The following is a 13401-nucleotide window of genomic DNA, read 5'->3' as shown; positions in this document are numbered from 1 at the left end:
CCGTCTTGACTGATTGTTGTCCTCAGTGGCCTGTGGTTTCCAGCACTCTGTCAGGACATGTGTTGGAGTCACGTTTGCGTTCTCCTCTCTCATGAAACCTCAGTGGGTGTGTTTGGTGCGCCGTGCATGAGCTCATGGCTGTGCATAGGGAGGCGGTCACTCTGTGGCCCTGGGCAGTGTGCTCCAGGGGTCTCTGCAGAGCCCTCGGGATGCTGTAGCCTCCACGTCATATGCAACGAGGGACACTGGGGTTCTTGCTCTTGACCGTCTGCCTTTTGTTTCTTTTCCCCTCTGACTGATGGGTCTCTCCACCCCTTGGGAGAGCGTGGTGGGAGCTGGTGGGCGTGGCGTGCTGACCTCGGCCCAGGCCTAGAGCTTGTGGCCTCACCGCCAGGCGGAGCGTTGGCTGCAGGTTTGCGGAGGCTGTCTGTCAAGTGGAGGAGGCGCCCCTCCAGTCTTACTCCTCTCAGAGATTTTAAAATCATCCAGGGAGGCTTAACTTTATCAAATGCTTTTTCTCCATTGATTGAAATAATTATGTGATTTTCATATTATGACCTGTTGATAATTATGTTGATTTTCATATTATGACCTATCAATCATATTGATTGATTTTCACATTCTGGATCAGCCTTGCATCTCTGAAATGCAACACGCTTGGTCAGGGTGTGTATTTGTAGATATTTCTTAAGTACTGCTGGAGTGTATTTGAGAATATTTCGTTAAGAATGTCTGGGGTGGGGTTGTGACTCAGTGGCAGAGCGCTTGCCTGGCATATGTGAGGCACTGGGTTCGATGCTTAGCACCTATATAAATAAATAAAATAAGGATGCATCAAAAACTAAAAATAATTTAAAAAAAAGAATTTCTGCATCCATATTTATGAGAGTAGTGTTGGTCTACAGTGTCTTTTCTTTTTCTTTTTTTCAGCACTGTGGATTGAACTTGGGGCCTTGCACGTGCTAGGCAATTGCTCTGCCACTGAGCTGTGCCCCAACCCTTTCTATTCTTTATTTTGAGACAGAGTCTCACTAAGTTGCTGAGGCTGGCCTGGAACTTGCCATCCTCCTGCCTCAGCCTCCCAAGCTGGGATTACTGGTGTTTGCCACTAGGCCTGGAAGTTATAGTTTTCCTTCTTCTTCTTTATTTTTCCTCTTTTAAAATCGTCTTTTTCTGGTTTTGGTTTCAGGTCAGTTTTAACTTCGTAATAGAATGGGGGGAAATTCCCTGGTCTTACATTTTCTACAAGACAGTTGAGGAGGGGTAGAGTCCGCACCTCTGCTGCAACGCTCAGGACGGCCTCCCACAGCGGGAGAGCCTCCGGGCTTCCGGGCTCTGGGCTCTGCGCCCTCCCCCTGCTGGCACCACCACCAGTGCACACTGGCTAGATGTGCGGCCTGGCCCAGGTGGGCGTCTTCTCTGTCACCTCAGCTCTGTGGCTGCTCCAGGCCCGCCTGCTCCCTCTGCGGGCTGACGGCCTCGGCTCACGGCGTGCGGCTCCACGGGCAGCGCACGCTGGTCTTGGTTCTGTGCCGTGCCAGGCTCTGCCTCCCCCAGCGGGGCCAAGCGGCGCGTTCCTGTCCGCTTCTTCCTGCCTCTTGGGCTGCACCTGAGCAGTGTCTCCCCACAGGCCTGTGCGGCTGGTGCCGCCCGCCTTCCTGCTGGGCGGAGGCACTGCCGAAGGTCCTGCCAGGCCCGTACCCGGGCTCCGCCCTGAGGCTCTGCCTGCCCCTCAGCGGCTGAGCACCTCTCAGCTGGCTGCAGGGTTCTCTGAGTTGCTCTCTGGCGGTTGTTCTGGGTCCTGCGCTGATTTCGCAGCACACGTTACACATGTGGCCCTGGACGCTCACGTGTGTGTGTGGGCAGAGCGAGCCTAGTCCTGCACTACTGGTCGCCCCTCACTTGCTGTGTGGTCACCTTGAACAGCTGCTCCGCGGTTGCTGGACCCTGGTCAGCAGCAGGACGAGCTCGGGCTCATGCCCAGGGAGCCAGGAGGGAGGCATGTCCACTCGCTGGCCCCTCTTCAGTCCTGCTGGCCCACAGAGCCTCAGCCTGAGAGGACGCTGGCCTTACCAGCAGCACTGTGTTTGGCGAGTTAGGGCTCGGCCACTTCTGTGCACTCTGCCTCTCCCCGGGGTCTGCTCCTGCTGGGAAGCCCCCGCAACCTCGAGCCCCGGGACAGGCTTGTCCACTGGCCACAGGAGCCGTGCACTCTCACCCCGCCGCTCTCCCTCCCGCTGCCTGGTGCCCGTGCCCCTGGTTCCCTTCTCGGGAGCTGGAACCAGGATGCCCTGCTGGGGAGTTTGTCCACATTCTGCCCACCTGGCTCTTGGGATGGCAGACTCAGGCCAGCAGGACCACCCCACAAGTCCTTTCCTGAGGCCCAGCGTGAGCCAGTCTAGTCCAGGCCGCGGGCAGGTGAATCCCCACCCCTCAGAGCCCCATTCCAGTGGAGGCTGGGGAGGAGCAGACCCTTAACCTTGAAAACATTAGACAGTGAATTCAGGGTGGAGGGCCTGCAGAAGGTGGGCAGAGCCGTGGGACAGTGCTCTCAGGTCCCCAGAGTGGGCGAGAGTTGGTTCTTTAACTAACTGTGGGCCGTGGGCAAGAAGCCGTCGCAGCAGCAGTGCAGTGGGGCAGGGGCAGAGCCCAGCCCCACTGTCGGAACCGTCACGCGGTGGTAACGGGTCTGCGCACGCTCAGTCTCAGGACAGTCTCTAAGGAGAAGGTGGAAGCATCTGTGTGTAAAGGAAGAAGCTGGCATCTTTTGAGAGTCCATTGCTCCAAGCCTTTGTCTTCCTGCTGTGCCGAAGGGTGGGATTCAGAGTCAGCCCCCCTAGAAGGAAATGAGCCACTGGCTTTCCTGCCCACGCCCAGACCTGGGGAATGAGGACGCCTGCACTGTCCCTCGACCCCCAGGGGCCCCACACAGGTGGCCGAGGAACACAGGCCCCTCCTCGGGCAGGGCCTGGGCAGGGCCGCCCCCGCAGGCCCCGCAGCCCCGGCTGCAGACTGCTGCGAGTCTGGCGTTGCCCGGGTTGGGCTTCCCAGCACCGGGGCTGTGCACGGGACTCAGGGGTTCTGAGACAGCCCCTCTGTTGCAGGTCAAAGCTACCTTGGACGCCGTGTCCCAGAAGATCGCCACCTTCACCGACGTCGGCAACAGCCTGGCGCACGTGGAGCACCTGCTGAGGAGCCTGGCCAGCTTTGAGGAGAAGTCCAGCGTGAGCACCGGGCGCGGGCATGGGGGCGGGTCCAGGGCTGCCGTCACGGAGCAACAAGCACAGCAGCAGCTCGGGACCCCGACGGGCCCGTACCTTCTCGGTGACCCTCGCCACACGTCTCTCCCAGTCCATTTCCAAAACCCCACGCTTTCTCTGGGCCAGGCCGGGTCCTGCCCGCCCCACCTGACCCCAGCCTGGCTTGGGGGCAAGGTGGCTCTCAGCTCCCGTAGTGCGCACGGCATCCTGCCAGAGCTGGCGCCAGCGCGTCTGTGTCCTGCAGGTGGCCGTGGGAAGGGCCCGCGCCCTGGCGCTGGAGGGCCAGCAGCTCATCGAGAACAAGCACTACGCTGTGGACTCCATCCACCCCAAGTGCGAGGAGCTCCGGCACCTCTGCCACCAGCTCGCCACGGAGGTGGACAGGAGGAGGGGGCTGCTCAGCAAGTCCCGAGAGCTGCACAGCCTGCTGGAGACGGTAGGCGGCCCCAGCCGGATACCCGGTCACTGACCCCCTTGCTGGGCCGCTTAGTCACTGGCTGAAAAGTTCCCTTGCCCTTCCTCTCTGCGTTCCTCTTTCTTGCTGACCGAGAGGGTCAGGTCTGGGCAGAGTTCTGTTCCTAGAATTCACTTGCCACAATGATTTATTTAAAAGGACCAGAAACTTGGTCACCTGGTCAGTTCCTCCTCCAGTGGCCTCCCTCCTCTGCGGGAGGCCCAGTCCTGGGCTCTGCCAGGCTCCGCAGAGCATGGTGCCCCTGCAGTGCCCTTTTGCACTTAGTGACGGAAGTACCAAGGGTCAGCCCCTAGACCTTCCTGCGGGAGTAGCAGTGGACAGAGGTGAGAGAGAAGCTGCCAGGACACGGTAGGCGGACAGGACAGTGAGGCGCGGCTCTGACGGCAGCGCTGTGCTTGCAGTCCATGAGGTGGTGTGACGAGGGCATCTACCTGCTGGCCTCCCAGCCTGTGGACAAATGCCAGTCCCAGGACGGTGCCGAGGCTGCCCTTCAGGAGATCGAGAAGTTTTTGGAGACTGGTGCAGAAAATAAGATCCAGGAGCTGAGTGACATCTACAAGGAATACGAAACCATCCTCAACCAAGACCTGCTGGTAATGTGGCCTGTCCTCTGCGACCGCGGAGGGCGTCGCTCTGCCTGATGCTTGAACGGAACGTTCAGTCCGTCACCAGAGGACGGGTGCAGAGGGAGGTGCAGAGGTGGCAGGCCCCCCACCCAGCCCTGCCTTCAAGCAGGAGTCACTCGCACACCCCCTGCACAAGCTGGTACCTACCTCGCGTGGGACAGCTCGCGCCAGGGCATGTTCTCTATGAATAGCTTCCCTGGAACCCCCGTTACGCCCGAGTCCTCCTGATACTGCACAAACCAGCCCCTTGTATTTCCCAAGCTCCATCCTCTGGGGCAGCAGGAAAGCAATTTATTCCACCTTCCATGGCGGGTCCTTCAAGCTCAGGAGAAGGCTACCGGCCCTCACGTAGAGCCTCTGACTCCGTCCTCAGTGACCAGGGCTCAGCGTAGCGTGGCCATGCCATCTTACACACAGACAGGCAGCTGTGCATGCTGAGGCGCGTTCCAGCCTGATGGGAGTCCTTGGTGGCTGGTGCCGACACTGCACGACCACTTAGCAGCTCTGTCCTTCCAGGAACACGTGCAGAAGGTCTTTCAGAAGCAGGAGAGCATGCAGGAGATGTTTCACCGCAGGCAGGCGAGCCTGAAGAAGCTGGCAGCCAAGCAGACGCGGCCAGTGCAGCCAGTGGCCCCCCGGCCAGAGGCGCTCACTAAGTCACCCTGCCCCTCTCCAGGTACAGCGTCTCTGGTGGCTCCCGTCCCTGTCTCCGGCTGGACCAGCAGTCTGTGACCTGGGTCCAGGCCTTTATGCCTGCCTGTGGCTGCTTTGGGGCCATGGCAGTGGCAGAGCTGGGTGCTTTCAGTCAAGTCCAAGTAGCCCAAAAACCTAGGAGGTTCTCGGGCTGTTTCCTGTGACCCCAGTCTCCCCCCAGCCCACCCACATCCCAGACTGCGCCAGCCAGAGGCTCCGTGGCCTGCCAATCCCTCCGTCCCGATCCCGGAGCAGATGCCACGCCACTCTTGAGACTGCCCTGTCTCTTCCTGCGTCCACTCTCCCCGCTCACTGGGTCTTCTCAGTGTATGCCAAGAGATGAGTGGTCTCGGGACCCTCTGCCCGGGACTGGGGCACCTGCCAACGTCGGTCGGAGACACTGAGACCTGCAGTGCCAGGCCCCACCTTCCGGGTGTGCGGCGAGGAGGAGCTGCTCCTGCGGGCGGAGCCCTCCTGCCCCGGGGGCTCCAGGTGCCCTTCCTCTCGCCCACCCGGGTCCCCTCCGCTGCAAGCTCCACTGTCCCAAGGGCTGTGCAGGCCCTGCCAGCTGCTCCCCGGCTCTCCATCCTTCCTGCCCGGCCAGTCCAGCAGGTGTCCATCAGGTGTCCACCCGCACGGCTCTGTCCTTTCCTCTCCTCCCTGGGCCTCGTGCTTGTTTTCTCTATAGTGAACAAGGCACCCTGGGTGTCCCCCCAGGTAGCGCTAACGCCTTCCCCGCCTCTTCCACACCAGGCTCCTGGCGAGGATCTGAGAGCCCCGGGTCGGAGGGCAGCGCGCTCCGGAGGGGGCCCTACAGGAGGGCCAAGGTGAGGCTGTGTGCACGGTGACCCAGGCCCACCCGGATGCCCGTGGCCCCTGCTTCCCAAGGAAGGGCCTCGGCTGCCTCCTCGTGCTCAGCCCTGGGCCCCACGGTCCACCCTCCAGTCTGTGGGCCTGTGGGACTCCGTCCTCCTCAGACTGGCCCCCAGATGGGCACTGGGCCAGGCGCTAACTTTGACCACTTTCTTGAGGCCAACGTGCTGTTCTTCTCTCCTCAGAGTGAAATGAGTGAGAACCGGCAGGGCCGGGGCAGCTCCACGGGGGACGAGGAGGAGGGCCTGGCCATCCTGCGCAGGTGGGTGACAGCTCTCCAGCCACACAGTGGGCCCTGGGGACCACTGTCCTCACCCCCACGTCTGGGCGTAGTGAGTGGAGGACAGCGCAGAACAGAGTGGGAGGGAGCCACGCGGTGTGCAGAGCAGGCACGCCTGTGGGTGAGGCTGCAACGCACTGATCACGTGTGGTCTAGGATGGCTCCATGGCTGCTCTGTACTGGGCGCTGTCTCTTCCGTGGATTCCGCCCTCCACGGGGCTGGCTGCCACCTGCCCGCCACAGAGGCTGCAGCCACTGGGCTTGTGTGCCGCGCACCAGGATCACACCCAGGACTTGCCTCTGCTCCGCCCGCGAGGCCTCCACCCGCACCCCTTCCTGTCCTATCAGTCTGCGTGCCCTTGACCTGGCCTCCCCCAGCCTCGCTGAGGAGGCTCACGGGGGCCAATGTGTGGAACCTGGGGTGTGGACTGCCATGGAGTCTCGGGTTTCAGGAGGCACGTGCCCCACACCCCCGCAAGGCCAGCATCGGCCGGGTGCCTCCTCCCGGGGTGCCCTGTGGGGTCCACGGATGCAAAAATTAACAGCTCGGGCTCAGTCTTGGAGGGGGTGGAGTGAGGCCGTGGCGAGGCAGTCCCCAGCCACGCATGAGCGCTCTGCTGCCCATCCCCAGGGGAGCATCTCCAGAGCACAAGGCCAGTGTGTCCCTGCAGCAGCCGCGGCCCCAGGAGCTGTAGCATGGCCAGCGAGGGTGCGTGGCCGGGTTCTGTCGTTAGTAGCCACACGCTGCCAGTGCGCTGAGGAGGGCTGGACACACCCCCGAGCCCTCCGTCCCCGGGGTCCCGGGCCCAGGCTCATGGCTCATTGTGCAGGCTGAAAACAGCTCCCTGTGTTGCCCTCGCCTTCAAGGAAGGAAGGCCATGTTGGTCCAGCACCAGGCAGTGTGAGCACGGGAGGCTGAGAGTGCAGCTCCAGGAAGCAGGAACCGCGGTGCAGGGTGGGCCAGAGCTGCTGGCTGCGACCGCGGTTGGAAAGAAGCTGGCCAACGGTGTGCAGCAGAGCCCCAGACCATCCCCGCTTTCCTTGAGCCCCCCGCCAGGGACCTTGACCCAGCCCCCTTAGGTCATCTTGACTCCAAGTCCAGGGTGGAGAGAGGCTCCTGGGGCACAGAGGCAAGCCGGGCACACGAGGTCCCCAGCAAGCACAGCAGAGGCCGGGGCAGGGGCAGAGCACTCAGCAACCTGGACTTTGAATAACCCAGCCTTCGGACAGACAGACCTGCTGCTGCTGCTGCCCTCTGGTGGAGGCTGACAGGACGGGAGGGGAGAGGCAGGAGCACTGGACAGGCTTCCAGACGCACTGGCAGACGCAGCAAGCACAGGCCCGAGATTAGATCTCTCTTTGCTGGCCATGGAGAGGCCCCAGGCCCCTTTGCGCCCCTGCCACCGTGCTCACATGCAGAGCCAGGGCCCTCAGGGTCTGTGGCTGCTTAGAGTGGACCTTGCCCAAGTCTCCACCCAGGGACCCACTGTGAACAGCAGCAGTGGGCTGGGTGTGGACCCTCCACAGGGAGCCTCATCCTGAATGCCTGATTTTAAGACCATCCCCTTGTGGGCTCCTCAGCTGAGGGTCCACAGTGAGTCCACAGGGCACTGTCCTGCATGCCTACCACGTGCAGGAGGGGAGCTGGTTGTGTGGCCAAAGGGATGGAGAGCCATGCCCAGCCCAAGGAGGGGCAGAGGAGGTGCCCACACAGGGAGCCTGGAGGCCCTGGAGGCCCTGGGAGGTGGCTTCCTAGGAGGAGGGGGGGAGGTGTTGGTGACTGTGCATGAGGACAGGCAGGTTTCCTGCAGAGGGGACCCCAAGGCCAGCAGGACCCAAGGCCAGGAGGCGGGTCAGGGGATTTCTCCCAGAAGGTAGCACAAAGGTGGCCAGTGGGGGTATGAAGCCAGGTCAGCCTCGAGGAGAGTCCAGCTGGGCTCACTCCCCTCCGGCCCTCACGCTGGGCAAGCCTGTCATGTCTGGAAGTAGTTTCTTTATCTGTAAGTGCATCTTGGGACCCAGGTGCTCCTGCTGCCCCCCATCCTCACATGAGTGCTCTCCACATGCCCTGTCCACAGGCACGTGATGAACGAGCTCCTGGACACGGAACGGGCCTACGTGGAGGAGCTGCTTTCTGTCCTGGAGGTGAGGCTGCGGTTGGAGGCATCCACTCACCCCTGTGGCTTTGCTTGGAAATTGCTGCTTAGAAAGGGGAGTTCACGTCCATGCAGAAGCACGGGAAAATGCTCAAAGCCACATTGCTCAGAGCAGCCCCAGACTGGACGCGCTGGGATGTCCACGGGCAGGGGAGGGCAAAACGATGGAGCAGATCTGCTCAGGGCAGACCCTGCAGCAGCCCTCGCCACCAATGCACGCAGCACCCTGTGAGGCCAATGACACTGAATAAGATGGCGAGAGGGCGTGCGGCTGTTTATGGAAGGTTCTAGAACAAGGTGGTCCAGGGTGAGAGGTCGGTTGGGGCACCTGGGGAGGGGTCTGCTGGGGGCTGAGCACTCGGAGACAGTCCATGCCTTCTGTGTAAATCTGAATTAAAAGGCTAAAAAGGAAGGCTGAAGCCCACCTTGGGTACGGCTGGTGGCACTTGAAGCCCACCTTGGGTACGGCTGGTGGCACTCTGTGCTGCGCCCCGTTCAGAAGCCCACCTTGGGTTCGGCTGGTGGCACTCTGTGCTGCGCCCCGTTCAGAAGCCCAGCTCAGGGACGGCCATGCATCTGAAGAGCTCATCCGTCCACTCCTGCCTGACCCGAGTCTCGGTCAGCAGCAGGTCTGGTGCTCATGCTGACCTCTGCCCTCTCCCGCAGGGCTATGCGGCTGAGATGGAGAATCCTTTGATGACGCACCTCATTTCAACAGGCCTACACAACAAGAAGGACGTTCTGTTTGGAAACATGGAGGAAATCTACCACTTTCATAACAGGTGGGCCCTTTCCCTGGCCCCCACACACTTACTCCATGATCTCTCCCTTCCAACGCAGCTGGGACCTGCCGGCTACTGGTCTCACTGGATCGGGACAAATCTCTCCAGGGGCTAAGGCACAGAGAGCCCCAGAGGCACAGTGGCCACCCAGGGCATCCTCAGAGCCCTCCTGTACCTTCCCTGCTGACCATGCCCCGTGTGGTTCAGTGTGGAAAAGCCACGCGCAGGACCGTGGAACCAGGAACAGGCCAGCCCCCGTCCTCCTCCTTGTCCCCAGCAAAAAGGTGTGCATTTGTGGCTTCAGGTGCCCTGAAGGTCACACCACTTAGCAAGACTCACTTTGTTCCCGAACCCATTCTTGAAGAGTGGTGACCAGATGTTCCTTCCCTGCTGTCCCCTCAAGAGCACAGGGTGCTGCTGTCCTCGGAGTGCGGATACCTCTTTGTGGACTGGACAGTGCTGGGATGGTGCATCTGGCTGCTCATTCAGCTCACCTGCCGGGGGTTGTGGGACCTTCCTTAGCGCCCTCCTGTTTAGTCCTTGGGCACCGGTCCCCTGGCTGCTCAAAGCTATCGTGCCAGCATGCAGGATGGACCCAGCAGCTTTGCCCTCCCCCCGGGGGCAAATGCAAGTCAGAAATTTGGAGAGGAAAACCCAGCCTTGGAGCGGAGGGGAGGGCCCCTAGGTCTGTCTGCAGAAAGCCTTCAGGTCTGTGGCCAGTGGGCAGGGGGCCTCCAGAGCCCCTAACTGCTCCCCTCTGTCTTCTAACTTCCTGCCAATGGCGAAGCAGCTCCAGATTCTGAGTGTGCCACCACAGGCACAGAAGGGAACAGCCTGTGGCCGCGCGCTCCTGAACAGGGAGGAGCCAGGGTCAGGTGTGGGCTGCAGGGTCCCCAGGCCTGGTGGGACCTGGTCACCACACAGTCCTGGGTCGTCCGGAGCACAGCTGGAGGTCTTCGGAAACAGTGCCAGGAAGGTGGGTGTCGCTGGTTCTGGATGTTGTGCCGTGACTCAGCGGAACCTCCCCGTCTAGGATATTCCTGCGGGAGCTGGAGAGCTGCACAGACTGCCCGGAGCTGGTGGGACGGTGCTTCCTGGAGAGGGTGCGTACCTGCCGCTGAGTCCCTCCCACCTCCCGCAGCCACAGGGCACAGGGGCTCCCCGGGTGCTGGATGACGTGGTACTCCCTGGAGGGGGCAACAGAAGAATAGTTCAAAGAAGAGAGCACCTCTCAGACAGGACGTGGGGACCCTGGGACTGTGTCACAGGGCCCAGGTCCAGTGCACGCGGGTGGAGCCAGGCTTCCCCGTAGGTCGCTCTGGCTTTGTTTCCGCCCTGGTCGCGGCCCCACCTGCTGGACAGCACGGTCCAGGCACTGGAGTTCCCAGCTTTATTTTCTCCTCTTTAAAATCGTAGGCCTTTGCTTCCTTCACAGGCTGTGGGGACAAGTCCACAGGGGGCAGTTTGTGGAAAAGCTCTGGGACAGGAAGGCCAGGTGCTGCCCAGCCCCCACGCCCCCTCCCGCTGGGTCTGTGAGTGGTCAGCTTAGCAACCTGGAGCAGCAGCTCACTGACAGCAGCAAAACTGAACGATCTCACGACCAGCTGCAGGCTGACTGTCCTAGGTTGTCACCACGGTGGAAGGGATGGAAGGAGCCACCCTCTTGTCACGGCTCAGCCAGGCTGTGGGCACCTTCCTTGGGCTGTCTAAGGTGGGGTGGGGAACCCTCTGTCGGCCCGTGGTCCCAACCAGCAGCACAGGGTGTCCTGAGAACTGACCAGAGGACTGGAGCAGAGCCTGTAGGCAGGTGCTCCATGTCCTGTGAGACCACCAGGGCTGTGGGCTCTGCTGGCGTTTGGCCACTACTGTTAGGCCAAGCCCTGGAAATACTTTCTGCAGAAAGTGAGCATCTACATCCACCTGTGTTCTTAGCCATTATTCCAGTGGGAAAAGCCACACTGTTGAGCTAAGTGGATGGTGAGGGGGGACGTGGACCTCAAGGCGTTGCTGACCTGCTGACCAACCAGGCGCAGCCATGGAGGGGCAGGAGAACCTGGGTTCAAAGAGCGGCTGACACTGGTGGGGTGGGGGCAGGCTCCCTGTGCCCCCAAGTCCTCAGTGGTCCGCATTTCCTGGGATCCCACAGTCTGCTGACCCTGAGCAGAGGTGCCCTCCGTGACAAAGGTGCAGGGCAGCTGCCAGCCCGAGGCTGACCAGCCTAGCAGTCTGCTTCCATGGCTGCTTCAAGCCCACAGGGGCTTCCGGCTCAAGGTCCATAACGGGGCTTGCTCAGGGACTGGAGGGCTCAGGAGTCATGAGCGGGCAGAGGTGACCGTGGGGAGCCCACCCGGCATTCTGCCTAAGAGGAGCTGGCACAGGCGGTGTCTGGGGTGACGGGAGTGCCCTGCCTGCAGAGCCGTCCGCACCCAAGCCACTGACCCCCAAGACTCCTATGCCCAAACCATCCGAACCCCAAGCTACTTAGGCCCCAGATCCCCAGACGCCAGACCAGGCGGACACCTCCCTGTGACGGGAGACACCCAGCGCCTGCCTCCGGCCTGCAGATGGAGGACTTCCAGATCTACGAGAAGTACTGCCAGAACAAGCCCCGCTCGGAGAGCCTGTGGAGGCAGTGCTCCGACTGCCCCTTCTTCCAGGTGCGTCTCTGGGCCCTTCTGAAGGCCATGTCCTCCACCAGTTCTCTCAGAGGACCGTGGACATTGTCTGAGCGAGGCCTCCCCGGTTCCAGGAGTGCCAGAGGAAGCTGGACCACAAGCTGAGCCTGGATTCCTACTTGCTGAAGCCGGTGCAGAGGATAACCAAGTACCAGCTGCTGCTCAAGGTGGCTCCCTGGGCCGCCTCCACCAGTCCTGGCCACCTGCTCCCCCACCTGCTGCCAGGCATCACAGCTGCCCTGGGGCCACTGGCCAGGCCCAGATCTGGTCCTCTTCCCCACAAGCCCTTCCTCCAAGCCAAAAGGCACCTTTGCTGAGCCACTTGGTTCCCCCACTGCCATGGCCCTGGCTCATTTGTGTGGCCTCCTGTGTGCTAGACGTTGTTAGGGTGCCAGGGACAAAGGGAACACTAGACAGACCCCCTTCCCACGGGTTCCTGCTCACGGGCACTGGGATCCGTACAGACAAGCCCATGTGTCTCCTTCAAGGCGGGGCCGTGCCCTGTTTATCCTGCTGGCCCCCAGCCCACCAAGGGGTGGGAGTGGGGTGTGAGCCAAGAGGCCACCTGCAGGTCCGCCCAGCGTGGACTGTGTCCCTTCCCTGGGGCCATGTGGCCGGAGGGAGCTCCTCCAGGAGGGCTGGCTGCGGGCCTGACCTGCCTGTGCGGCCGCTGATGGCCATCCGCTGCCTGCAGGAGGCGGGCAGCAGCCTGCTGGAGGGTGTGGGAGCATGGTGGCTGATGGATGTCCTGGCCAGGTCCCCTTCTGGGGAGCCAGCTGCTGCCCTTCTGTCCCCCCGCAACCTCAGGAAATGCTGAAGTACAGCAGGAACTGCCAGGGGGCGGAGGACCTGCAGGAGGCGCTGAGCTCCATCCTGGGCATCCTCAAGGCCGTGAACGACTCCATGCACCTCATTGCCATCACCGGCTACGACGTAAGGGCCCAGGGCCGCATGGGCCCTGTCTGGGTGCAGTGGGGTCCATCAGCATCCCATGGGCTTCCCGGCTATGCTTCCGAGTTCCCTAAGCTTCGAGGTGATAGATGTTGCCCAGAACCTGGAGACAGCTGGGTCCTGAGTCCAGAGGTCTGGGTGGACCTGAGAGGACCAGACCCCAGGTCTGGTGTTGAACATGCGGGTCACATGGGCCCGCTGCACGTGGGGAAAGGCAGAAAGATCTCCTGGGGCATGGCTCTCGCTGCCTCCCTCCTCTCTACCCAGTGAGCAGGCATCGCCAGAGAGCAGGTGTGCCCTCTGTTTTCTGTGGTGTGCTTCGTGGGCAGCGACTGACCACAAGTGGCCATCAGAGGCTGGCCCTCTTTGCTCCCCTGTAGGCCCATCTCAGGTCCACTGAGGCTTTGCCACTCTGTCTGCCGTTTGGCACTGCTTCTCAGTTCTTTAAGTTACAGATCTACTGGTCTCGGCAGTTTTGGGTTCACCGACTGGCTGATGCACAGCAGCCCCAACCTGCCTTGTGACCGCTGTCGGGCAGTAGCAACAGCCCTGCTGCTGCTGCAGCTCCAGCGTCCATGCGTCCCTGGGGCTTACTAGCCCGGGGGCTACTCTTGGTGCTGTGCCTCGTTT

General features: G+C 61.7%; 1 protein-coding gene across 20 annotated transcripts in view; it reads left to right on the top strand.

The window, feature by feature from the left end:
* Nucleotides 1-13401, top strand: part of Mcf2l (MCF.2 cell line derived transforming sequence like) — a 101699-nt gene that overhangs the window by 77506 nt on the left and 10792 nt on the right. For all 20 annotated transcript variants that reach the window (XM_047553185.1, XM_047553184.1, XM_047553188.1 and 17 more), the window contains 12 exons: nt 3105-3224; nt 3505-3696; nt 4137-4328; nt 4878-5037; nt 5808-5881; nt 6113-6189; nt 8286-8352; nt 9030-9145; nt 10179-10248; nt 11710-11802; nt 11895-11987; nt 12628-12753. In XM_047553185.1, the coding sequence (XP_047409141.1) occupies nt 3105-3224; nt 3505-3696; nt 4137-4328; nt 4878-5037; nt 5808-5881; nt 6113-6189; nt 8286-8352; nt 9030-9145; nt 10179-10248; nt 11710-11802; nt 11895-11987; nt 12628-12753 (1380 nt within the window). The remainder of the gene's footprint in view (nt 1-3104; nt 3225-3504; nt 3697-4136; nt 4329-4877; nt 5038-5807; nt 5882-6112; nt 6190-8285; nt 8353-9029; nt 9146-10178; nt 10249-11709; nt 11803-11894; nt 11988-12627; nt 12754-13401) is intronic.

The sequence above is a fragment of the Sciurus carolinensis genome, chromosome 5 (genome assembly GCF_902686445.1).
Source record: "Sciurus carolinensis chromosome 5, mSciCar1.2, whole genome shotgun sequence".
In the NCBI taxonomy this organism is placed as follows: domain Eukaryota; kingdom Metazoa; phylum Chordata; class Mammalia; order Rodentia; family Sciuridae; genus Sciurus; species Sciurus carolinensis.
Note: the sequence above shows the minus strand (reverse complement) of the source record. Positions and strands in the feature narration are given on the sequence as shown.